This window comes from Oryctolagus cuniculus, chromosome 5 (genome assembly GCF_051225735.1).
Source record: "Oryctolagus cuniculus isolate XC-2025 breed Fujian yellow rabbit chromosome 5, ASM5122573v1, whole genome shotgun sequence".
NCBI classification, from domain to species: Eukaryota; Metazoa; Chordata; class Mammalia; order Lagomorpha; family Leporidae; genus Oryctolagus; species Oryctolagus cuniculus.
In genome coordinates this window covers 13,589,824-13,615,717 of record NC_142871.1, presented here as the reverse complement: position 1 = coordinate 13,615,717, position 25,894 = coordinate 13,589,824, and the positions used below count along the sequence as shown (strand labels likewise).

At 40.5% G+C, this 25,894-nt stretch overlaps 1 protein-coding gene across 1 annotated transcript in view; it reads left to right on the top strand.

Moving 5' to 3' along the window:
- OPRM1 (opioid receptor mu 1) overlaps positions 1 to 10,991 on the top strand; it is a 78,563-nt gene extending 67,572 nt beyond the window's left edge. The window contains exon 4 of the mRNA XM_017345438.4: positions 1,476 to 10,991. Within this exon, the coding sequence (XP_017200927.2) occupies positions 1,476 to 1,514 (39 nt within the window). The 3' untranslated portion in view covers positions 1,515 to 10,991. The remainder of the gene's footprint in view (positions 1 to 1,475) is intronic.
- The last annotated feature ends 14,903 nt before the right edge of the window (positions 10,992 to 25,894 follow it).

Here is a 25,894-nt window from a genome sequence, read left to right as displayed (position 1 = left end):
ACCAAGCCAGTAGGTTGCCTTGCCTCAACTCTAGAGATGCCAAAAGCAAACAGAGACTCAACACAGCAAACATTCAAAATTTTGCAAGTAGTACCAGTTTCCTTGCCCCCATATCCCACAAGGTGACGCAATGAAACCAGGTGATGGCTACACACACAGTGGATTCTGTCACAGTTGAGGACCCAAAGCTAAATTTCAACACCTGGAGGAATGATAAACAGATATTTGCCAGGAGACAACAGCAATATAGTGGATGGTGCTGTGGATTCCTGCCCATACTGGATTGCCTGTGTGACCAGCTACAGAATTGGTCAGTCAGAGGCCTGTTGGCACAATCAGCAAAGTTATGTAGCACTTCCTGACCCACAGTGACAGTGATCTGACCTATTATCAATTTTATGAAACACATAAAAGATCCTTAGGAAGAAAGAGCAAACTTCATGTCAAAGGGTTCTAAAGATAATGTGTGTGTGTGTGTGTGTGTGAGTGAGTTGCAAGTAGAAGAGAGAGACTCAAAAGAGAAAGCCAAGGATAAAGAACATTTGGTAACTCTAATCTGTAAGTGAATCTGGGTAGACAGTAGACCAGAGTCCCTTGTACCATTTAAACTCCTTCACCTCACCTGAAATTTGAAATTGACCAATAATAATTTTAATAAAGTTTTTTTTAAATTTCACATTCCTTCACATTTAAAAATATCTCCTTTTCTCCTCACCAAAATGGCAACGGTGATAGCAACAACTACTTGTTACACACAGAACTTGTTTCATTTCCACAGCCTTCCTCCTTAATTGAAAAAAATCAAACCACATCAAACACATGTACAAGTGTCATGTTGCTACTTAACATAGAGATTTTCAAAAGGTTCACAGAAAATAGAATTTAAAAGTAAGCTTATTTTGGTTCAAAAAATGAAATCATGCATCATTTTCTCATAACGTAAATTTTCCATAAACATTTTGAAGACTCCTTGTCATAACTGATGGCACAATGAGGGAGGGGTGAACTTGAAAGAAGTTACTTCAGGAAAAAAATACATTAATTATGAGAATGGGGTAAAAATATCTCTACCTAGAAGTGAAGAACACAAATCTATTTCAAAGAAAGGCAATGCCTTGCATTTACAATCGTAGCCAAATCATAACTGATGAGAGGACAAACAGAAGGAGGCAGAAGGCAGAGGGAAAGAAACAGCTTGAGTTAAAATGAGCTTTTTTCCTAAGAAATATCGATAGCATCTCTAGGACACCCAGCATGTAATACTTCAGCAGTGGACACAAATACTAGAGCAGGTTCATAATTACCCAGAAATCACTAAAGAGATTAGTTATCATCTTGGTGCTTAGAAAACCTTGGAAGGTGCAGGAGAAAGTACACCTGATGGTCCTCGATAGAGCTCTCCCTCCCATGGGATGCTCAATGTGTGCTGCCACCAACTCTGAAACTTTCACTGTCTGTTTTTTCTCTCTTTTCAGCTAGAAAATCTGGAAGCAGAAACTACTCCACTGCCCTGAGTGTCATGCCATTCTGACCATCTCTGAGCTCAGAAGCCACTGTATGTGTGGAAGCAGAGAGCGTGTAGGCAGGCCTGGTCTCCAAGGAAAGTGACTGCCTGTGAGTCGTCAAGAGTCTTTAGTCTCTGGCCATTCCACTCTGCACAAATCAAGCTCTGGAAGGAAAATAATACATCATACTAATAGTCCAGCTTGTGTATATAATCATGAGAAAGATGCCCAATGAGACCAACACACACCATGGTATGTGAATTGGGGTCATCAGAGAAAGTGACCCTTCTATAGGTAATCTTGTTTCCAAGCAACTACTAATGACCTCATCAAAGAAAAACCAACTAATGTTAAATTCACCATGGCAACACATAAAGTAAATGCTACCTCTGACCCAAGCACCCTGTGTGGAAAGTCCAAGTCTTTCTAGTCTTTTGTAAAAGGAAATACATGATTCTATTTTTGACCAATAATGTCCACCTTAATAGCATTTGGTTGATATACCATTTTCACCAGATTTCTTTGTTTTGTATTGTTTAGAGAAACCACATCTCCCTTACCCAACTTCTCAATTGCAGGGGAAGAAATTAACACAAAGATAATTCAAGACACAGTAATGGATATGTCAGCTGCAGCAGGATTGATTCTAAGGGACCGCAAGTGCTTCCCAAGAGTTTAAATGGGGCATTTTTCATGCTTAGGGTCTCCGTGATTGGCTCCCCAGTTTCATCTGTGAAATTCCCTTTCTCCCTCACACCTGAGTGTTCACATAAGATAATAGCCAATGAGCTCACCACTTCACCAATGCAGGAAGTCAAGCATTCAAATATACTCTTCATTCCGTAGTGGTTTCTCCACACTGCATGCTCCACTTACACTTTAATTTTTTAACAGCTCAGAATACTCAGACCTTTTCAATCACTATGATAAAATGACAGAGGTTTTGTTGAATGTAAAAGTTTAAACCTTTTAAAATATATATATATACCCAATCAGCTTAATCTCACGACAAAAAGACTCAAATGAACTTATAAAAAAAGTGTGATCTATTTTTTGATTCTGTGTAGTTACTTGGACATGAAATACTAACAATAGCCCAAAAATATTTCCCAGATTATGTTTTTATAATGTCACACCAGTATTTTGGCCTTTTTGGTCTCTGCTAAATGTCAAGATTTCCTTTGTAATGTGTTGATCTTCTCTAAGCAGTTTCTCTAAGACAATTCCCTTTGACAGAGTTTCTTTGTTGTAAAATACAGTAGAGATTTGGCAATCATCCACTTTACTTGATCTATGTAGACAACCAAGTCAGATGGCCCATGACAGAAAGCTTTCCACTATGAACTTTTGTCAGCATTGATTAAATGAATCAAATGCATTGTCGTTGTCTATAAAATAGAAGTAGAAAAAAAAAGTATCTGCTTCCTTCTGAGCATTCTTGAGTCTATAAGCTGCCAACAGACTCACCTGTAAAATTTGTGTCCCTTCATCAGTCCAGCAAGGTACAATATGCACCAGACACCCACAGGTAATATTTCTGAAAGACAGTTGTTATGGATCAGAACAACTGAACTCACTGTGTCAGATCCAATTATCTATGGTGGTGTGAACTCAACTCATGTATCCATGATAGGAGAAAAAAAAGTTAAATGCTTTAGTGTTGACTTGTGATGATGTCTCATATTTGCCTATAATAATCTCCACTATTATGTTCCAGAATAGATGTGTACCAAGTTTGATGATTTTCTTACATTTTCAGATAAAAGTAATTAAAACCAAGGCCTTAAAATATTAGAATGTTAAATAAACCTATTTACATATATACACTCCTGGAGATTCTACATGTAAAATGAATCATACAAATGAAACACAACAAAAGAGAATGAAAAATTTGTAGATAATCATTGGGAAAGAATTTCCTCACTTTTAATAGGCTATGGTAACATGAGTTTTCTCAAAAGATGACATAGAATTTCTTTTGCTCATAAGATTCTTTCCCAAAAATCATTGTTTCTGCTTCATGATCAGCTCTTTGTCTGAATTAAATGGTGTGTGATTGAGAGCAACTTATCCTCAATGTAAAATTTGATCCATCTTTTCCTACAAATGTCTTGTGTGTAAACAAGCTTCTCCCTTGCCTTCTCTTAGACTACTTAGATTATTTAATGAAGGGGTTATCTTAAAAGCAAAATATACTAAAGTTAATAATAAATGTGTTGTCAACACTTTTCATTCAAACCATTTTTTTATTGTGAATTTGCTCCAACTACTTTACAGTTCCATGGCAAATAGGGAGGTAACACCTCTGACTCAGTCAAAGATAAAAGAAAATGCAAGGTTCTTCTTTATTCGTTCTTCCTATTTCACCTTTGCCCTTTAGAATATCCTTCCTTCCTAGACTTGTATCCCAGGAATGCAGACTGGAGCTGTGAAGTCAAAGTGTTGCTTCTTCATCTCATTATTTCCTGGGGAAAATTGAAGTTGGTGAGATCCCCAGTAGTCCGTGGCCTTTCATCTTTCAGTTACCACCTGCACTGTTATTTTCTTCCTGCATCATTCTTTCACTGCCAATCACTAGAAAGGAAAGAAGAGGGAGATGAGGCTCAGATGGTGGGAGTGATTTTCCAGGACCCAGCTAACAACGGCCCCATTGTGGGGAGGAGCAGAGTGCCCTCAGAATGGCTTTCATCATAAATTTGTTTTAAATCTTGCAATATTCTGGAACTACCATAACAATTTGATGACATTTAATAAAAGAGCTTAGCAAAGAGACTAAAAGCGTGAACCTTAAGGTCATCCAGATCCACATCTCATTGCCCATCATAAATTTCTTTTGGCTTTGTGGTTTTGAGCAGTATGTTTATGCTCCCCTAGCTTCAGTCTTCTTCTAAGCATAGATAGTAATAGCAACCTTATGAGAGTATGGTGAGGATCAAAGGAGACGATGTATATAAGAGACGTGGCCTAGGAGGAAGCAATTGCTCCCTCTTTGTAGTGTTAATTAAATGAAAACCAGCAGTGTCAAAACAAAGAAAATATGATAAATTCACTGGGAGCCATCTCTGATCACTTCTGGCACAAAATCCTGCGGAGGACCTCATTTGAGAAGGCAGGAGCAGTCTGCAGGGCATGGTGACTGCATTGTCTTCCAATGCGGCCATTGGAAAAAGGACTCTTAATTTGGTCATTTGAAGCTTTTCTCAACATCGAAATAGGAGGTTGTCAGTTTTAAAATAAATTAAAAAGCAACTTTCAGTTGAGAGAGGATATTCATTTCCTTAGATATTGTGATTTGTGTTGCCAGAACTGGTATCCATTCCCATGCAAATTTCATTATTGAAAAAGGCTCCCTTAGCTTATCTAATATTACTCTAAAGATGCCTACAAAATGCTGTTCCCAGAGTTTCATGGCATGCCCTTTTCATCTCAGGATCCAGGCAAAAGTTGAAATTCAGAAGCATAGATACAAAGCCTGGTAGTTAAGTGTAGTTAATATAAAAAGTATCTCCCAAAAGACCCACTGACTACAGTTATCATAAAGCATTCAAAACCCTAAGTTAAATGGACCTTCATGTCTGGAAGCTGAAAACAAGAGCTTCCTGGTAATGCTTAAATTAAATGTTTCATTGAGAATGCAATTAAAACACCAAGATGTGTGCTGTATCTTTCATAAAGCTAAGACAATCAGTTTATACAAACATATATTGACAGTTATCAAGATGAGATGGCCCACTAGAAATTTTTCCAGTTTCAGTCATTTCACTTGAAGAAGTTGATAGTATTTCTTGGAATATTACAAACTTTGGAGAGTTCTAGCCAAAACAACCCAATGACAGGACATTATAGTCTAAGCTCACGGGTTTCTCAATTGACCACACATTCCCCAGCTATGGTTGTGCAATTCTTGAAATCACTCATAATAACCAACATAAAACACCAACATACTCACCAACAAAAACAGATTTCTTAAGGAATCCTCACTGCTATTGTAAAAACCTCAAGATTCTTGCCTATTTTCTTAACCTACTTCTTTCTCACAGGTCATGTTGCTTGGGCTTGGGGATGGGAGAAACAAACATTAAACTTCATGAATGCCTAGGCCACTGCAACCCTCACCACTGTATTTTTCCTGGTTTGAGATGCTTCAGAACAGGACATGCAGCTTGTATTTTAGACAGTTATATTAAGGTCCAAAGCAAAAATCAACTAAAACATCCAACTTCCGAACATCTATCCTGGAACCAGTTAAATTTAATTAGAAATAATTTCATATCACTTCTTCACTGTCATCGAAATATTAAAGAGACAAGAGATTATGTACATTACTAACTGTTCAAAACCAATGGCCAATAGCTTCATGCTAGTGTGTGGTGAATGTTCAAGTTCTTGTCATTATTATTTTTTTTTTTTTTTTGACAGGCAGAGTGGACAGTGAGAGAGAGAGACAGAGAGAAAGGTCTTCCTTTGCCGTTGGTTCACCCTCCAATGGCCGCCGCGGCCGGCGCGCTGCGGCCAGCACACCGCGCTAATCCAATCACAGGAGCCAGGTACTTCTCCTGGTCTCCCATGGGGTGCAGGGCTCAAGCACTTGGGCCATCCTCCACTGCACTCCTGGCCACAGCAGAGAGCTGGCCTGGAAGAGGGGCAACCGGGACAGAATCCGGCGCCCCGACCGGGACTAGAACCCCGTGTGCCGGCGCCGCAAGGTGGAGGATTAGCCTAGTGAGCCGCCGCGGTGCTGGCCCAAGTTCTTGTCATTATTAAACTGTGTGACATTGCTTAAAAGAGGAGACAGGGCCGGCACCTCAGCTCACTAGGCTAATCCTCCACCTGCGGTGCCGGCACCCCAGGTTCTAGTCCCGGTTGGGGTGCCGGATTCTGTCCCGGTTGCTCCTCTTCCAGTCCAACTCTTTGCTGTGGCCCAGGAAGGCAGTGGAGGATGGCCCAAGTACTTGGGACCTGCACCCGCATGGGAGACCAGGAGGAAGCACCTGGCTCTGGGCTTCGGATTGGCACAGCGTGCCAGCCGCAACACAAGGCCATAGCAGCCATTGGGGGTGTGAATCAACGGAAAAAGAAGACCTTTCTGTCTCTCTCTCTCTCTCTCACTGTCTAACTCTGCCTGTCAAAAAATTAAAAATTAAAAAAAAGAGGAGACAGATGAGTCAAGCTCAACTTAATTCAACCAATATTATTGTTTCTTAGGAACTTGAACTACAAACATAAGGACACTTGACACTGAGATTTCAGGATTATGAAAAGTGAATTGAAGCTAGATTGAAGGTGCATCCTCAAATAGAGAACTTTTCAAATAACATTAAATAAATGCTGCATATGCATTTTAAAGGAATTCTAAGCACTCAGAAGCCATTAAAATTAAATATATCAATCATTAAAAGAACCTCTTGACTCAAGTATATGAAAATATGATTCTAGACCCTGGGCACATATTCAAAGAAAGACTGATTTGCCAAAGTTCTTCCCATCACACATTTAATGCAATTTTAATAAGTAAAAAAAAAAAAACTTTTCAATTCATGTGCATTGCTATAAGCTTTTAGAGAGGGAGAATTTCCTGAAAATCTACACTTTGAATTGCATTTAAAATTTACAAAGTTATAGAGCAAGTTGGGAGAGTCAGTGCTTCCTCTGCACTTTGAGAGTTCATGTGTCTGTGTCTGAGTCAGTCCGGAAGCTAACACTTAGTGCTCCAATGTCCCCAGGTCCTAGTACTTGCACCTGGGGAAAATGACCACATGATCTACTATGGTATAAGGATAAATTCCTTCCATTCCCATCTTCCAGAAACTCAGTGTCTCTGATCTATCAATATGCAAAGAACTTCATGTGTTGGAAATAAAAACAGCTCTGCCACCACAGCTTAGGTTCCTACATCATACTATTTGGTCTGAGATAATTATTTATTTATTTGGGAAATGCTCAAGAAAAATCAAGTAGAACCAATGAATGGGAAGGAAGGAAGGCAAGAACATACATTATCATTCCACTTTTAACATCACAATTATCACTTGCTGCCACTCAAAGAAAGTAGTTTGCCTTACCAGGCTTTGTCCAAAAAAAATTATATTAAAAGTGCTCAAATGTTCTATGGAGCAGGAAACCATTTCTTCAAGTTGCAAATGATCTATAGAATCTATCAGTCCAGGAATAGGACCTACTGAAGGCCACAGTCGAGAGCAAGCAGCTTTGCGAGATATTTTGCAGCCCAGTGTTCCAAGAAAATTGTCCTTGTGGGAACAATGCAGAGCTATACCAGTTCTTTGTTAGTGTAAAAACTGGCCCATGTCAATTAGAACAGTTCCCTAGATTTCAATGTGAGCATAGATCCAGTTACATTTTTCAAATGATGCATCTTCACTTTTTGAAGGAGGATACTCATAATATGTGATAACTACAGTCTCTTCTGTCTGTACGTTTCAGTGGCTTATTATCACCCAAAGCTATTTTATGAATCAAATGGAGCATGCTTCTAACCCCAAAATCATGCACATGAATTCTAAACCTGTGCAATTAAAAGAGATGAGTTACTTATAGTTCAGCTAACACCATCACATTCTTGTATCATAGTCATTGCCTACAAAAAAAATGTGCATTTGTTTCATGGTTTATGAGGGAACACAGAGGCCCTTCTCATTTTGATGTTGTCACAGAAATTGCAATAGGAATGTTTACCAAGAAAACCCTTCTAAGAAAACATCTTAAGTGTTGCCTACACCTTCTTCTTACCTTTTAATTTGATTTTTGAAAGGTTTTAAATCTTAAAAATAGGTTACCACTTTCTATTTTCATTCAAGTCACTTAAAAGATTTTCCAATGTTTTCATTCAAATACATAAATGTTTTATTTAATTAGTACTAACCATTAATGTTAGAAAATTTTCTGGAAGTAGTCAGAAAACTTACAAAGTACCCAATGGAAATGAGGGAAGAGGCGGTTTAGACCAAGAATGATATAAAGCTCAGAGAAAGGGAAGAAACACCTAAAAACCAAACCTAGAGGTGAGCAGATAGCTATTTTATTCTGCAAACACCTGGGTAGACTTAGCTTCCTTAGCTCTTCACATCTCTGGGTAAGAAGGTACAGTTACAAGTGTTCATTCCTCACAAAGTCTTTCCCCAATATGAAAATGTCATTTGCTTGGTTTCCTTTTACAGTATAAGTACAACCACAAGATGCAGTATTCAACTGTAAACTTTGTCTGCCAGGGTGGTAGATACAGCTTTCTCTTGGATGTTCCCAGACACAACGCTTAAAAATCAGTAGACATCATTGCCAGCAAGTCTAACTAGCAAAGACACCCTCCAAAAGAAGAAGTCTCATTTGTGAGGTGAATTTGATTAAAATAGCCAGTGAGATGTTTCTGCCCAGTCCCTTACTTACACAGTCTTTGAACTTTGTGGTTTGTTTTTGGTGTCTGGGTTTTGTTGTGGTGGTCGTTGCGATTGTTGTTCAGTTGTAGTTGTATTCAAGATTTCTCTGTCATTAAACTGTTACATTCTCCTTAGTATAGGAACTACATCCCCTTCTCAATTTTGTCTCCTGAGTGAATTTCCCTTTGTAATGACCAGTATGGGAAGTCAATAACACCATTGCAGAAGTCCCTGGGCTCTGGCTTGACAGATGGTGCCACCTACATTCTCCTTTCTCTCCAACCTTTTGACCGCAGAACCAGTCAGAATGCCATCTCCAACATCCTAACTAGAACAAGAAAGGTATAAGCTGATTCTTGTTCTGCATCTCTGCAGGTGGTAAACCTGCTGCCCAGGCCTGCTCCTGCCTCTGCAGGGGTCCATTCACAAAACAAGAAAATAACAAGAGCTTCCTGTTACTCTGTTACTTGCTTCAGCTATAATACAATTTGTTCCCATCTGCCCCCTAACTCACCCCTGCTCTGACTCAGTGGGGAGCTGCTCCCGATCTGCTGTGTTAACTAAAAACTCATTTGCTTTATGGAAATTTTAGGTGCTTATTTCTTAAGGGGATAGAGAAAACCATAGGCCTGCTTCTCTGTTGGGTACTTTCCATGCAAGCTACTACATCTATATAAATTAAGTTAAAAGAACAGGTTATTTTCAGGATTTATGAATTCGGTATTGCAAGGGGTAGTCTGGCAAATGTTCCCAGGATTGCATTGGTGCTTATGAATCAGTCACATAACTTCTGCATGGGTTGGGGGAAAACAAAAATAAGAAAAATGTGGGTTAACCTGAAGAGCTGCCCAGTGATTTTTTCCTTGTTTTAATAAACTCCATCCATTTATTGCAGAAACAAAATGGGGATGGGGTTAACCCTGATTATGAGTCATTTTTCCCTTTTATAATGAATGCCTTCCAATTAAACCTTATAATGAAATCTATAAACCAATTTATACAATTTCTAAAGTGATTGATAATTTATTCATCCTAATCAATGTTCATACAACAAAATTTCAGTGAAATCTAAGACTTGGGGTGGTCCATTGAGGTTACTTGTAGGTTGGCCCATAGACATGGAAGTGCAGATGAAAATAGAGAGATCTCTTTTTTAAAAAATTGTTTTTCTTGTAATAAGGCTGAAGTCCAGTAGGAAATCGGGAGATCAATTTGACCACTGTTTTCTTATCGATTCTGAAGACAGTTGAAGCAGTCCTGCTGCCTGCCCTCTAAATAGCTGGTTTCTCACTTACAGACAGCTGAAAACTGCGTAATTAAAAACACAGCGAGGCAAAAGACTCCTCAGTGCTTCATGCCCAGCTGACAGGGAGCAAAGGGGAACCTAGCAACTGTCAGGTCACAGCTGTGCTATTTCTCACATAAATTTTTAAGAACTAGTATTTCTTATGGCTTTTTTTGTCTAGTGCACAGATGGCTTTGTGAAAAACAATGATGAAATCAGTGTTCAATTGGATCTAAAAACTTAAGTCAATTTGACTTCAGTATGTTAAAAACAACACTAATTTTACCCAAAATCTGTGTTTTGTAATGTTTTGAATTATAAGAATCTCATGTCACTATCACCTGATGTTGGGGACTATCACTTTCTAATAGAATTGGAGTGTTGGTGCTCTTGGTTCAAGAAAATCTATAAAGGAAAGTAAGATGCCAATGATTCTGTTAGAGGTGCATGTTATTTCTCAAGAACATCTGCATTCACTTGGAAAATAGTTCTGGACATATCCTTGAGAAATATTTAGTTAATTCAAAGCCAGAAAAATGTGTGACAGTCCAGACCGTAGGGAAGAGTGCTTCAGTCTCTCAAGAACCAAAAACGCACCTGTGGATTTTTTAATGCCTGGTGTGGTTGCATATTGTGTTATCAGTCTGGGACCTTTCATTTTAAGTATGCTGTTAAATAATCACCACCAATCCCAAACATTCTTGCATATGTGCAAGCATGCATGCGCACAAAACATAGTGAAATGAACTGTTGGCATTATGTGTAATTGTAATCCAAATAGAAAGCAATCAATAAAATAAAATGAATCAAGGGCTTATCTACTTATTTGAAAGTCTAGAAACAATAAATAACTTGCACAATTTTCATTTACATTTGAGCTCTGGCAATAAGCTTAACGCGGCACTGGCATCCCATATGGGCACTGGGTTCTAGTCCCGGTTGCTCCCCTTCCAGTCCAGCTCTCTGCTGTGGCCCAGGAAGGCAGTGGAGGATGGCCCAAGTCCTTGGGCCCCTGCACCGCATGGGAGACCAGGAAGAGGCATTTGGCTCCTGGATTTGGATCAGCGCAGCAACGGCCATAGCGGCCATTTGGGGAGTGAACCAACAGAAGGAAGACCTTTCTGTCTGTCTCTCTCCCTAACTGTCTAATTCTGTCAAATAAATTTTAAAAAAAATGAAAATTAGAATATGCTTTCAGCTATACCTTCTCTATTTAAATCTCAGTTTGAAGCTCAAATCTTTCTATTAGCTTTACACAAAACATCAATTTCAACAAAATATTTGAATTGTTATAAAATCCATAAAATACAATACTACCAAATATAATTTGATATTCCTACCTGAACAATTACTGTGCTGAGCAAAGCTATATGAATGTCAGCATATGCACTTCCATTAATTTAATGGAAATTAAGTTAGAAATATATGGTACATATATTCCCATTATATACTAATTATATAAATATAATTGTATATGTATATAAATACATACATATATACATGTAATGGTGCCAATTTTAATATATAGGAATACAAAAGGATACTTCAGAAGGTTCACTTAAAAATGGAATTAAAGATAGTGTGCACTTCCCATGAACTTGTTGAAGATCCCTCTTATAACCATTATGTAGGAATATATCTACCAATACAACTGGAATATATAAAGGGAATATGTGTGTGTACATGTATGTGTGTGTGTGCTGATACAAATGGGAATTTGTGTGTCAGTGTAAATTAATGGGAATTACCAAAGTCTCGGTTTTCACTAAGTCATTCTTCCCTTAGCTATACATCTCTTGAATTTCTGCCTAATTAAATAATAATTTTAATGTAAAATGGCAAGTGATCTTGTTTTCATTCCATTGTATGAAAACAAACCATTCCAAAGTGAGGATTCATAAAAATAAGCTTCAAATATATTACATCAAAGGTAGTAGAAAGACAACTTTCAGAAAACGCGAGTCCCAACATTAGGTGTTGTGTCATTTGTTCTTAAATGTTTTTGTGAGGTGTAAGGTTAATGACACATTTGTTATCCAAAGATATTTTCCTTCAGAAAAAAATTGTGCTACATGTTTTTCATTAAATTCAAATGTTTCAGTGGGAAAAATATCAATGTATTATAAGGAATCTGCTTGGATTCTTTCAAGGTTGATTAAGTTCAAATGCAATTATGAATGAATTGGAAAATTTTTTCAAGCACAAAAACCTTTTTTAAAAATGCATCTTGTTTTTTAAGAGGCAAAGAGACAGAGACAGAATGACAAGCAAGAGAGGGGATTCTCAGACATTGGTTCATACTCCAGTTTCCTGCCAAAGTGGAAGCTGGAATTCAATCTAGCTTTCCCACAAGGGTAGCAGGACCCCAACTGCTTGAGTTACCAGTGCTCCCTCCAAGAGTCTGCATTAGTAGGAAGCTGGAATCAGGAGCTGAAGCTGAGTATCAAAACCAGACATTCCAATGCAGGATGCCTAGCCTCACCAGTTTTTTAATTGGTAGGCTAAACCTCTAAACTTATCTTTTAATTTCATTTCCATGAATTTATTGCAGTACCCTGGAATTTTAAACAGATTCTTGTCCACAAATTAGTTTTCTTCCCAGCAATAGAAATGGCAACAGAATTACCCCGTCTGTGTTCTCCAGGATTAAATCAAACCTAATGTAAGCAAACAGCCCATTGCTCTTTCTAGAGCCTTGCACTCAGGAACATGAAAGAGCAGAGCTGAAAGTGCTGAGGAGGACAGGAAAGCTGGTATCCTGCTGCTGGGCATGTGGTAACATTTTAATTTGCAATAATGCAAACATCTAGGATCACACATAAATACCCACTGGTAGCATGAAAAACAAGCTATAATGACTCAGGTTTTACAGATTTTGTATGCAAGTAAATGAAAGCATAACCATATCTTGCAACACATAGCCTGAAATCCACAGAATGAGCAATCAGCACAACGTTGCTTCCTGTGTTTGTTTTTCACATCTTTCCCTCATCTGCCTTTTAAATCTATTTGCCCAGGTATCTATAGTTCATGTAGGAGCCACTGCTGGGAAAATAGAGACAAAATACACACTGCTTGTTGTGGCAATGCATCAAGAGGAAAGTTTCATTGTTTTCATTTTGAAAGTCTGGGAGTTTTTCTTTCATTTGTTTTTTTGTTTTGTTTTGTTTTTGTTTTCTTTTGTTTTCATTAGTATTTCAGACCCAACATAATATCCTTTTATTGTTGAAAAATATGTACCTTCACTTGGAGTAGAGACTAAGCTATTATATCATAATTTACATTTCTAGATAGGACATGATGCTCAGATGTAGCTTTCGAAGGAATTATCTGCCAGATTACAGTGGTCTTATGTACACATCAAAATGTTAATCAGTACATCAAATAGGAAGCACATCAGTGAATTCACATTATTTCTACTCTACTGTTCATGATTGTTGTATATAAAAATTACAAACTTTTGCATTGTGTTATTGTGGATGGGACAGAATCCATAAACATTATGGGCAATATTGTAATTTCCTTGCATGTAATATGTGATATTATATATCTATATGAGTAATAAAGAGAATCTAATAGTGATACAAATCTAAATCTCTCTTATCTTTATTATTCCCACACAATAACTGACTTCTTTGAAAAAAATATTCTCCAGGTAAATATTGAAATGTAGGAAAACAGCCTAAAAATTAAACTAGCAGGTGACTGATTAAGTGGGGTCAGTGCTATGGCTCGGCCAGTTAAAGCCTCAGCCTGCAGTGCTAGCATCCAATTGCAGTCCCAGCTGCTCCATTTCTGATCCAATACCCTGCTAATATACCTGGGAAAGCAACAGAGGATGGCCCAAGTCCTTGGGCCCCTGCACCCACACGGGACACTCAGATGAAGCTCCTGGCTCCTCGCTTCTGCCTGGCCCAGCCCTGATGGTTGCAGCCATTTGGGGAGTGAATGAACAGATGGAAGATCTCTCTCCCTCTCTATCTCTAGCTCTCTCTTTCTCTCTCCTTCTCTCTGTAACTCTGCCTCTCAAATAAATAAATCTTTTAAAAAATACAGAACGAGAACTTCAATCTGAATGAAGGATTTCTATTTTTAGAACTTACATATCCTTAAACTTTGATAACCACATTCCAGAAGCCAGAGCTGGAAAAAAAAATGTTCTGCTGTGAAATGCATAGATGAAAGTATAGGCAGATAAATTCACTTCTAGTCTACTTTTTTAAAAATATGAGCTACTGGTTGTTTAAGCAGTGAAACTGCAAGAAACATGGAGTTCAACAGGTGAAATGTATAACATACTTTAAGTTGTTAAGCATGAAAGAGAGTTGGGGAAGGGGCTTATTAGGTGAGGAGAGAGAGGAGAGAGAGAAAGAGAGAGAGAGAGAGTGAGTTCAGAGCTCCTATCTACTGGATTTCTTCCCCAAATGCCCACAAAAACCAGGGCCAAAGATGGTAGACAGAATGTCATCCAGGTCTCCCACTTGGATGGAGGAACCCCATTACTTGAGCCACCACCACTGCCTCCTAGGGTCTGCACTGGCAGGAAAATAAAGTCAGAAGCCAGAGCTGGACATTGAACCTGGGAACTCTAATATGGGTTGCAGTTGTCTGATAATAATTATACTGAGCATCTCCCTGTATCCCTACTAGCATTTGGACTATTTTTATATAAAATTTTTACCTACTTTTTACTGAGTTGTATGTTATACTCTATTAAATTGTAGTTGTGGCCGGCGCCATGGCTCACAAGGCTAATCCTCCTCCTTGCGGTGCCGGCACACCGGGTTCTAGTCCCTGTCGGGGCGCCAGATTCTGTCCCGGTTGCCCCTCTTCCAGGCCAGCTCTCTGCTGTGGCCAGGGAGTGCAGTGGAGGATGGCCCAAGTGCTTGGGCCCTGCACCCCATGGGAGACCAGGAGAAGCACCTGGCTCCTGTGATTGGATTAGCGCGGTGCGCTGGCTGCAGCACGCCGGCCGCAGCGGCCATTGGAGGGTGAACCAACGGCAAAGGAAGACCTTTCTCTCTGTCTCTCTCTCTCACTGTCCACTCTGCCTGTCAAAAAACAAAAATAAAAAAATTTGTAGTTGTTTGTATTTTCTGGTTATAAGTCCTTCATTGGATAAACATTGTCTCTTTATTTGCATTTTACAGGTTGCCTGTTCACAGTTTGAAAGGTATATATGGATAAATTAAGGTTCCAGATTTTAATATTTCCAAATGATTTCCAAATGACAGTGGTTTTATGACCTGTCTTAAAACATATTTGCCTATTTCAAGATAAAGAAAATATTCCCCTCTGTTTTCTTCTAGAGCTTTTACCTTTCACAGTCTATAATCCATCTGGAAACTGCTTCTGTTTATGACATGAAGTAGGCTCAATGTTCATCATTGTTTCCATATGGACATTCAATTGACCCAGCAAGTTTTATTGAAAAGATTAATTTTCCTTGCTGCATTGTCCAGTCCCTAAGCTGTCACTCATGTAACCCTATGTGCATAGGCCTGTTTTTAACACTTTAATTTCTTCCATTGGTTTGCTGACACTGATTTAGATACTGTGACTTCACAATGAGTCTGGAGTATCTAGTAGGCTAAGTCCTCTGAGCTTTTTCCTCAAGATTGACTTTGCTATTCTTGGTCCCTTACATTTGCATACAAATTATTTTCGAATGAAATTGTTAATTTCTACAGAAAAGGCCAAAGAGATTTTGATTAGGATAAAGCTTTCCTGCTGGGAATGTCCTATAATTTGGTTGACTGGAGCATGGGGTTTGAGAGCAGAGAAATGGAAGCAGCTTTGTTTGGTTAAATACAAATTTTAAACAACCTCGAATGCCACTTGATTCAGGGGAGCACAAGGAGCCACCAGCCATCTTAGAGCAGGGAGAGCAGATGGTTAGATTTGTAGTTTCAAAAGATCTCCAGGAAGCAACATCCATGCCCAACTCTATCCTAAATGTTGTGTTATGTTCATAGCCAGGTGCTGGGAATTGGTTATGTCTTCTGGTGCTAGAAGGCACAGGGTAAGCTTCACGCCCCACATTGAGAGGAGAAATCTCCCCATTTGATAAGGCAAAGACAGCCAACAAAGATGCTCATTCTTGATGCACCAACACTCAATCCACACCTTACTCTGATAGCTGGGAAAGGCCTATTCTCGCTGAATTGGTTAGTGTCTTCTGGAAAGACAGGTTCAGTTCCATGGGGTGTGGAAGAAGCTGGCAGCAGACACGATGTCTCTGGTTCTACAGCTACGTCTGAAGGACCATCACCCATTCCACCCCTCCCGTTCCCCCTAATGCCCAGGCTGAAACCGCAACATACTCAGCACCAGAAGACCTAGAGACGTGGAACATCCAGAAGTCACACTGCACACAACAAAGACCAAGAACCCCTGTAAATAGGAATAGTCTTGATTCCATCCAGATCCAGGGTGAAACTTAGCTTTTTTTGTTTGTAATTATTTTTAATTCTGCCTTGTCCCTACTGAGGTACCCCAGGGCCAGCTGATGGAAGGCTTGCAGCAGTTATGGTGTTCAATTTCTCCAAGCTATCTAAGCCTCAGAGTCAAGCATATAGACCTTCTCACCTTGACAGGGACACAAAAAGAGTCCCAGGGAATGAAGATAGTTGCTGTGGGCTCCATACAAATTTTTTGCTGGCACAGCCTGGTAGTTTCAACCATGCAAAGCTGCTAGTTTCACACTGAAACTAGACATGTGCTTCCTGAAACGAAAATCAAAGCAGGTATGCTAGGCATCAAAGTGAATAATTTGATATTAAATATTCCCTAAAGAAACATCATTGTAAAATTTTAAAACTCACTGGGCTTTCTCTTTCTAGTGGTGATGATTTTCACTATTTTTATTTACATGTGCGAAGTAAGGAAATCATTATCTCTTGAATGGTTAGTGTCTATAAAGACATAGTTCAGCTCTGCCCATCTAAAAAGCCTGAGTCATCAAAACCCAGAGAGGCCTGGTTGGGCCCATAGAAATGGCTGAATGAATTTTTTGGGTTCTGGCTGTCAAAAAAGCATGAGAGACCGTGTCAAAAAGATCATGCATCCCAATCTGTCACTGGTGCTGCTGGGTTCCCAGACCACCACCTCTCTCTCTCTCCCTGTCACCATTCTGCCAACTCTCTCATTGCTACCTGCATCCTGGCCCCATTTTGAGGGTAAATATTTAATATGAAAAATCCTCTGTCTAGGTGCAGTGAGATAAGCCATCACTTGGGACACCTGCATCCCATATCAGAGGGCCTGTGTTTGAGTCCTATCTACCCCAAGCTTCTGATCCAGCTTCCTGCTAATGTGTCTGGGAGATAGCAGATGATGGCCCAAGTACTTGGGTTCCTGCCACCCACACGGAAGACCTGGGTAGAGATACTTCTGGCTTCAGCTTTGTCCAGCTCTTCCAGTTTCAGTCATGTAGGAAGTGAACCAATGGATAGAAGATCTCTCTCTCTCTCTCTCTCTCTGTCTCTCTCTCTCTCATTCTGCCTTTCAAATAAGTAAACAAATTGTTTTAAAATACCTATTTTTTAAAATCCTATGCCTAAAGTAGAAGGAGAGAACTAAGAGAAACTCCCATGGGGATTTATGCTATTAGGCTACCCTTGACTCTTTTAGTAAGACAATGGTGTCAATTTCAGCTGAATAATCTAGAAAGAAATGTCATACACAGCCAAGTGAGTCTGCAGCTGAGCTCATCTAAATCTCCCAAACCCTCTTACAAGAGGGTCTTTTGAACAGCTGAGGACCTCATGTCCCACATAATCCCTCAGCCCCTAAGTCCCATTCCTCCCACTGGCCAGCCAATTCTCCCACTGGCCAGCATTCCCCATGGACAATGTTTAAGACACATTCTGAATTTCAGGCACAAGAAAAGTGGGTAGCTCCTTGAAACATATGTGAGGAGAGTATTGAAAACTTGAAACTGCTTTCCACAATATGCCCATGTAATGTAGATGCAACTGAGGGTTGGAGCTCTAACCTGCTACTGACAATGGAAGGACAAAGAGTGATCCAGACAATGTCATAGGTAGCTGCCCACACCCATGTACTGAAAAGCTCCCACTCTAATTTGGACACAGAGAGTGTCCCTTTAATGATAAGAAGGGGCATTCACAATGATATCATGACATTGTGAATGTTCACCAAGGGCAAACTCTTTATATGTCCACCACTAACTATCATCTCATATAATCTTTACAATAGCCTGATCAGAAAGTTCTATAAGACATCTGTTTTATAAATGAGGCCTCAAGGCCATGAGATCACATTACCCACAGTAACCTAGCCAATATGTTAGTCAAAACTGTGCTCTTAACCCCCATATCATACGTCCTCTTTCAAAAATTATTCCTGAAGCCTGCCAGTGCTATTGAAATGTAAATAAAAATCATGATGCGAAAAACAGAGAGAGAGGTGAGAGGTGGGCCTAAGGGCAAAAGAATATTATATCTGTGCAATGATAAAGAGAAATGATAAGGTAGGAGTGCATTTATCATTTCTTTTTTTTTTTTTTTTTTTTTTTTGACAGGCAGAGTGGACAGTGAGAGAGAGAGACAGAGAGAAAGGTCTTCCTTTTGCTGTTGGTTCACCCTCCAATGGCCACCGTGGCCGGCACGCTGCGGCCGGCGCATCGTGCTGATCCGAAGCCAGGAGCCAGGTGCTTTTCCTGGTCTCCCATGTGGGTGCAAGGCCCAAGGACTTGGGCCATCCTCCACTGCACTCCCAGGCCATAGCAGAGAGCTGGCCTGGAAGAGGGGCAACCGGGACAGAATCCAGCGCCCCGACCGGGACTAGAACCCAGTGTGCCAGCGCCGCAAGGCGGAGGATTAGCCTATTGAGCCACGGCGCTGGCCTCATTTATCATTTCAAGGAGTATCTGTTACCTCCAAATATGCTTGCTTTCTGGGATATTACTTGTGTAGGATTAACAAAATATTTTATACAAATTATTTTTAAAATATTCTTTTACTCAAATTAATTTAAAAAACAAATAAACATTTATATACTCAATTCTTTATGTAGATCATTTTATTTCCAAAGTTAGAAATATTTTTCTATAATTCAGGTGGAATAAATTAGTCAACAATTAGTTAGCATGTACTTCATACCCAAGGCTACATGGGGAGCTACTGGAAATTCAAAATAAAAGATTCTGGTGATGTTTTACAGTCTTACTAAAATTATCTCACAGATCAAAATGAAAGTGCAGGGTCTTTAAATACAGAACAAGGAATAGTGTAGACTCGGTTCTAAATCAAACAAAATGATTCTATGCTTCACACGTCATGGAGTTTGGAAAAAGAAAAACCATTTCAGCCTAAGTGAGTCTGGAAAAATGTACAGGTAACATAACAGAGAATGAAATCAGGATGAGTGAATAGCAAAACGAAGGGCACTGGAGAAAAAGGGATTTGCATGAGGCAGGTGCAAGAGAATGACTAATTCCCAAGGCTCTGAACTCAGGGCTAATTCCCTTTAGAAAAACTAACATTCGTGAATGATATTCAGTATTCATCCGCTTCCAGCTAGCATCAAGCATAATGCTAAACACTAGAAACAGAAATGTAAAAAAGCTTTTCCTACAAGGAATTTTGAGCCCAGTAAAAAGCAAGAAAATTAAGCAAGTATCTACAAGAGTAATTAAAATTCTCAGCTTTCGAGTCACAGTGACCAGGTGCAACCCTCCTCAACTTTCTACTTAATAGCATATCCTTAACCTCTCTGAACCTGTTTCTCTTACTGCAAAATCACATGAGGGTTAAAGGAAACAATATACAGAAATCCTTCAGTACAAAAAAAATCTTTAGAATGCCTTCCTGTAGAAATGATTCTCATCCAAGCCATTCATTAGACACCCTTGGTTGCTTTACATTTAAAAATTCCAGTGCCTATGCCCTGCTCAGCTGAATTACATCAGGTAAGAATCTGGAGGTAGTCCCTGGTCATCAGGAATTTTTTTTTTTTAATTTGAGAGAGAAGACAGAGATGGAGATAAAAGAGACATTGGTCATATGCTGGTTCACTCCTCAAATATCCACAACAGCCAGAGCTGGGCCAGAGCAAAACCAGCATCCAGGAACTCATACTGGGGCTCCCACATGGCTGGCAGGATTCCAAGTGCTTGACGCCATCCCCTTCTGACTCCCAGAGTGTGCATTAGCAGGAAGCTGGAACTGACAGCAGAGTCAGGACCTAAAGCCAGGTAATTTAATACGGGATAAAAGCATTCCAACCGGCATCTTAACCTGGGGCAAACACTGGCCCCTAGTCAGGTGACTCTCATGTGTATGTTTCATGGGTTGAGCATATTGAAGATATAAATAGTTCTGCTTACGTGTTTGGAGAGAGGCAGTCAAGTTGACCTCCTGGAATTGGTGATTCCTGACTCTGTAGCTGGTATAAGAATCTAACAGCAAAGAAGGTCAGATGCACACTGAATATTAGAGAGGTCAGGAGCACAGGGTTATGTTCCTCTTTATGGCACATCTCAAAATATGTTTGCGTTCTCCCCCTCAGAATCACTTGCCTTTAAAATTTCTTTCAATCTGGAATACATTAAAAATCAGAAAATAAGAAAATTTGAGCAGCTACAGTGCTACAAGGTAGAGTAATTAAAGCAGTGGCCCTCTGAGTGGTCCCATGTCCCTCCTCACATCCTCACCTACACCAGTGGCACATCACAATAAAACCCTAGATATGCAGGGCACTGGGAACTCCTCTTTTTGGTTTACAGGATTTTTTTTAAGGATTTATTTTATTTACTTGAAAGGCAGAGTGAAAGAGGGAGACACAAAGAGAGAGAGAGAAAGAGAGAGATTATCCATCTGCTGCTTCACTCCCCAAATGCCCCAATGGTGGGGGCTGGGCCAGGAGGAAGCAAGGAGCCCAGGACTCCAGCCAAGTCTGCCGTTTGGCTGGCAGGATCCCAACTACTTGGACCACAATCCACTCTCTTATCACAATCTGCAACGCATTCTCAGGGAGCTGGATTGGACCCCAAGCAGCCAGGAATCACACTGTCACTCCAATATGGAATGCTGGCATTACAAATGGTGTCTTAACCCACTGTTCCCCAACGCTGTCCCCAGGTTACACTTGTTCTTAAGGCAAGAAAGGGCATTGCTATGGTTGCAGCCAAGTCAGCCACATAGCCATAAATCTGCCATTAGCTAACTGTTTTTCAGAGAGGCAATCAGAGGGAAAAACACTGAAGACCCTGGCAAGCGTAGTAGAACTTAAATCAACCCTTAGCTTGTGTCTAGTTTGCAAGAAAATTTGATCAAATGCTCTTTATCTTCTCCACTGTATTTTAAAAGGAAGATGTGATATTCAGATCAAAATGGCCAGAAACAAGGAAGCTTAATCCCACTAACCACATTTTAAGTTTCCAAGGGATGTTGGCTCTTGACAAAAATTATACCTGAATCTGTCTAACCCAAAAACATCAAGGAAGCAAGTGGGCTGACTTCAGTAACATGTTCCCATCCTCAAGATAAAACCAGCAGAGAGGGCCTCCAGCACTGAGATGCAAGTCACTCTCTGGCGATGAGTCAGTTTTCTTCTCAGAGCAATTAGCAATTACCAGCATTTATTCATTGAGCAGGAATCAGGCACACCGACAGACACTGACAGTCTGTCATTATCGCAACAAAAGAACCAGAGCTTTTATCCTCCCCAGAGGAAGTAAGACTTTAAGAACTCTTTAACTTTCAAATTCACATACTTACCAGACCTATGATTTATTTCATCATCAACCCTAAAAATAATATAAAGTTCAAACTTCTATTTTTATGAAACTACTTGCAGAAAGGCCTCCCAAGACTCAGGGGCATCTCCAGGAGGTGCTGAGGGAGACGATTAAACATGGATGTGGTGGGTCAACCCACCATGTGTCACTCACTCCACCCTGAGACACCTTTCCTACAAGCTTCTTTCTTTTGCTGCATCCTAACTGTCCAGGTGCAGTTTTTATATGGTCAGTTTAATTGAATAATTCCTTGTCACATGCCGTAAAGGCAAGAATAAATCAACAGCCCCTGGATGGACCCAGCTCTCAAGTATTAGACTTGAAGTTTGGGCAGAGCCTGAGTCATAGGAACAGAGCCAATCTTGAATGGACACTTCCTGGTAGTCTGCTAGCTAGGATCCTGCACTCTGAGAGGTCAGATCCAACTACAGCTCTTACTGGATGCCTGACTTTGGCCAAAGCATTTAACTACTCTGAGTCTTATTTTAGTTTCTTATCAAAAAGGATGTGAGGGCAGAGTACTTCAAAAGCTCCTGGGAAAACTAGAATTTAAAAATAAGTTTATATTGGTATAAAAAATATTGAAATCTATGAACTTTTGGAAGATCTCTCATAAACCTATCATGTAAGAGAGGAAAATTATATATATTTATATATGTATATGGAAATATGTATCTATACACACACAAAGTGTACAGAACCCATGTACTAAAAATTAAAAAAAAAAAAACTAATGACGGAAATCAAAGAGACCTAAACAGAGAGATATCCTTTGTTCATAGCTTGGGATATTCAACAAAGTAAAAATATTATTTCAACCTAAACTGGTATATAGGTTCTTATGCAATAATACTCTCAGCAAGACTTTTTTGTAGCTATAGATAAGATTATTCTAAAATTTACATAAAAGGGCAAGGAACTAGAATAGCTAAAACACTTTGAAATAGGAGAATAAAGTGGGAGGAAGCAATCTGCCCTAGTTCAGTACTTACGTAGCTACAGGAATCAAAGTCTGTAAGATAGTGACATTGAGATGGAAACATAGATCAAATTAACAGAATAGAGATGCCAGAAATAGACCCATATAAATATGCCAAACTTATTTATTTATTTATTTATTTATTTTTGACAGGCAGAGTTAGACAGTGAGAGAGAGAGACAGAGACAGAGAGAGAGAAAGGTCTTCTTTTTCCGTTGGTTTACCCCCCAAATGGCTGCTATGGCAGGTGCGTTGTGCCGATCCGAAGCCAGGAGCTAAGTGCTTCTTCCTGATCTCCCATGCGGGTGCAGGGTCCAAGGACCTGGGCCATTCTCCACTGCACTCCCAGGCCACAGGAGAGAGCTAGACTGGAAGAGGAGTAACCAGGACAGAATCCAGCGCCCCAACCGGGACTAGAACCTGGGGTGCCGGTGCCACAGGCGGAGGATTAGCCAAGTGAGCTGTGGTGCTGGCCAGCCAAACTTATTTTTGACAAAGGTGAAAAAGCAATTTAATGGAAGAAAGAACATTTTCAACAAAGAGTACTTAAGCAATTAGACATCCCTAGGCAAACAATATATTTTCACACTTTATTAAAAAAATCCCATTGTCCTTTAAAAAAATGTCCTAATGATAAGGCAATATTAGGATGGGTCATCTCTGCAAGGCAGGGCCTTTTAAAGATATTTGATGTACTGGATATTTAGATAATGAAATAAAGTGAGAGAACAAATTTCATACTATCTACTTTGTTCAAAGTTTGTAATAGTGAATAAACACTTCAGTTTCAAGCAATGTTTTTGAGGACCACAATGGGTCATTTTGTGCAAAATCCATAAAATCAGTGCTTATTATTGTGGGGAGCAACTCGGACTAGACTAAGTTACTGGAATTAAGACTTATTCTATGCATCTGCTCTCCCACAATATGGCGCTGGGAGAGGAGTAAACAACTTTTACACAGCTGCTTCCAGTTCGACCAGTAACCTGCAGGAGCTGATCCTGCTCCTGATTGGAGGAGAGCAGTGTACTCGGCGTGTGGGTAGCAGAGTTGGGATTGGTGGAAGAGGACTATAAAGGAGAAGAGAGACAACATGCACCGGGAACATCTAAGGGGAACATCTATCTGAAGGAACACCTGAGCAGCCCCCGAGAGAGCCGGCCGGCGGTGTGCCGCTCCCCCGCGGAAGTGGGGAAAGTGGCAGGGGGAACCGCCCTTCCATGGAGGTGGAAGGACGGCAGCCAACCCGGGAAGAACCAGCAGCAAAGCCGGGAAGGGCCGAGCAGACGAAAGAACAGCGCAGGGTCCTGTGTCGTTCCTCCGTGAAGAGGGGGAGCGACAATTATGTATTACATAATTGCTCATGAATGATTCTGATACTCATTCATAGATTGGAAGATACATTAAGGGGGAAACAGGGAAAATAGTGCTTGCATTTAGGTTCATTCTCAGGGCTGATAAACTATTGAGCAAGAAAAAACATGAGTGAGCTGCAAAAAGTTCATGGCAATGGAATTCAAGAAAAAATTTATTCTGGTGCACAAAAAATTGAGGTCAATTCATAGTTTTCCCTTAATACATATTTTCCATGATGTTTTTAAAGACCTTTCATACAATATCATCCACAGTATACTGTTTCCCAGGGCACCCTGAGCAACATGGGATAGAAAGAGCATATCCCACTTAAAAGACCCATAAAAGAGAAAGCAACTGTCTTAGGTCAAGTGCAAAGAAAGAAAACCAAGGATGGGAATTTTTTTTTTGACAGGCAGAGTGGACAGTGAGAGAGAGAGAGAGAGAGAGAAAAGTCTTCCTTTGCCGTTGGTTCACCCTCCAATGGCCGCCGCGGCTGGCGCGCTGCAGCCAGCGCACCGCGCTAATCCAATCACAGGAGCCAGGTGCTTCTCCTGGTCTCCCATGGGGTGCAGGGCCCAAGCACTTGGGCCATCCTCTACTGCACTCCCGGGCCACAGCAGAGAGCTGGCCTGGAAGAGGGGCCACCGGGACAGAATCCGGCGCCCCGACCGGGACTAGAACCCAGTGTGCCGGCACCGCAAGGTGGAGGATTAGCCTATTGAGCCGCGGCGCCAGCCAAGGATGGGAATTTTTACTGAAGAGGTGAATTGAAGACAACCCTCAGACCAAGGGGAGGTGGGGAAGCAGCATGCAGCAAGGGGAGAGAGCTACATAACGAAATGCTCTGGGTGGAAATTAGCCGCAGTCTAGTTTCAAGAGCAACATGAGATCACACATTGCTCCACCATGCTGGATCTATATTAAGACAAGAAAAATGGACTTCCACACCCTATGCAAATCAGTTATTGGTCCCTGGCTGGTAGGCCAGGAGGAGTGAGGAAGAGGAATGGAAGGACAACTTCTCCAGGGAGGTGGCTGCCACTGAGCCGCAACCCCAGCTCTGAACAAGGGGCCACTGGTGAACTGTTAGCAGCCACCATTTACTGGACCTTCAGTCTTGTCTGGAAAGGGAGACCTAACAGGATCCCGACAATGCCCAGTGGAGTCTACCTCTTGTACTGTTCAGATCCTCTTGCTTTTCATACTAAGTTTGCTATATAGGCATGTTCACAATTCTTGGAAAATCTTCCAAGAAGCAAGTTCAGGTGATGAATGACACAGCATTGCTGTGCCATTAGATCCTAAAGCCTTAGATGACACATCACCCCCTTTCTCCATCAGGCACTCTAGATTCCCCCAGGCTCATGCTTCTGCTATCTAATATCCCTAGGCATCACCCCTGAGCCATCTGAGTCCCTGGTTACCCTACACTTATCAGGCTAGTTGCTATACCTGCCCAGCACTGGAGTACCAAACAATGCCCCTGTAAATAATCTAAGAGACAAACATATTCCTCCTCCTTCTAGTAAGTACCAGCAATCCCATCTCCCTTTGGTCATCATGGCCAATAATCTGGCTAGTTTCAGTGCCTTTCAGCGTCTGCTTGTCTCCAGA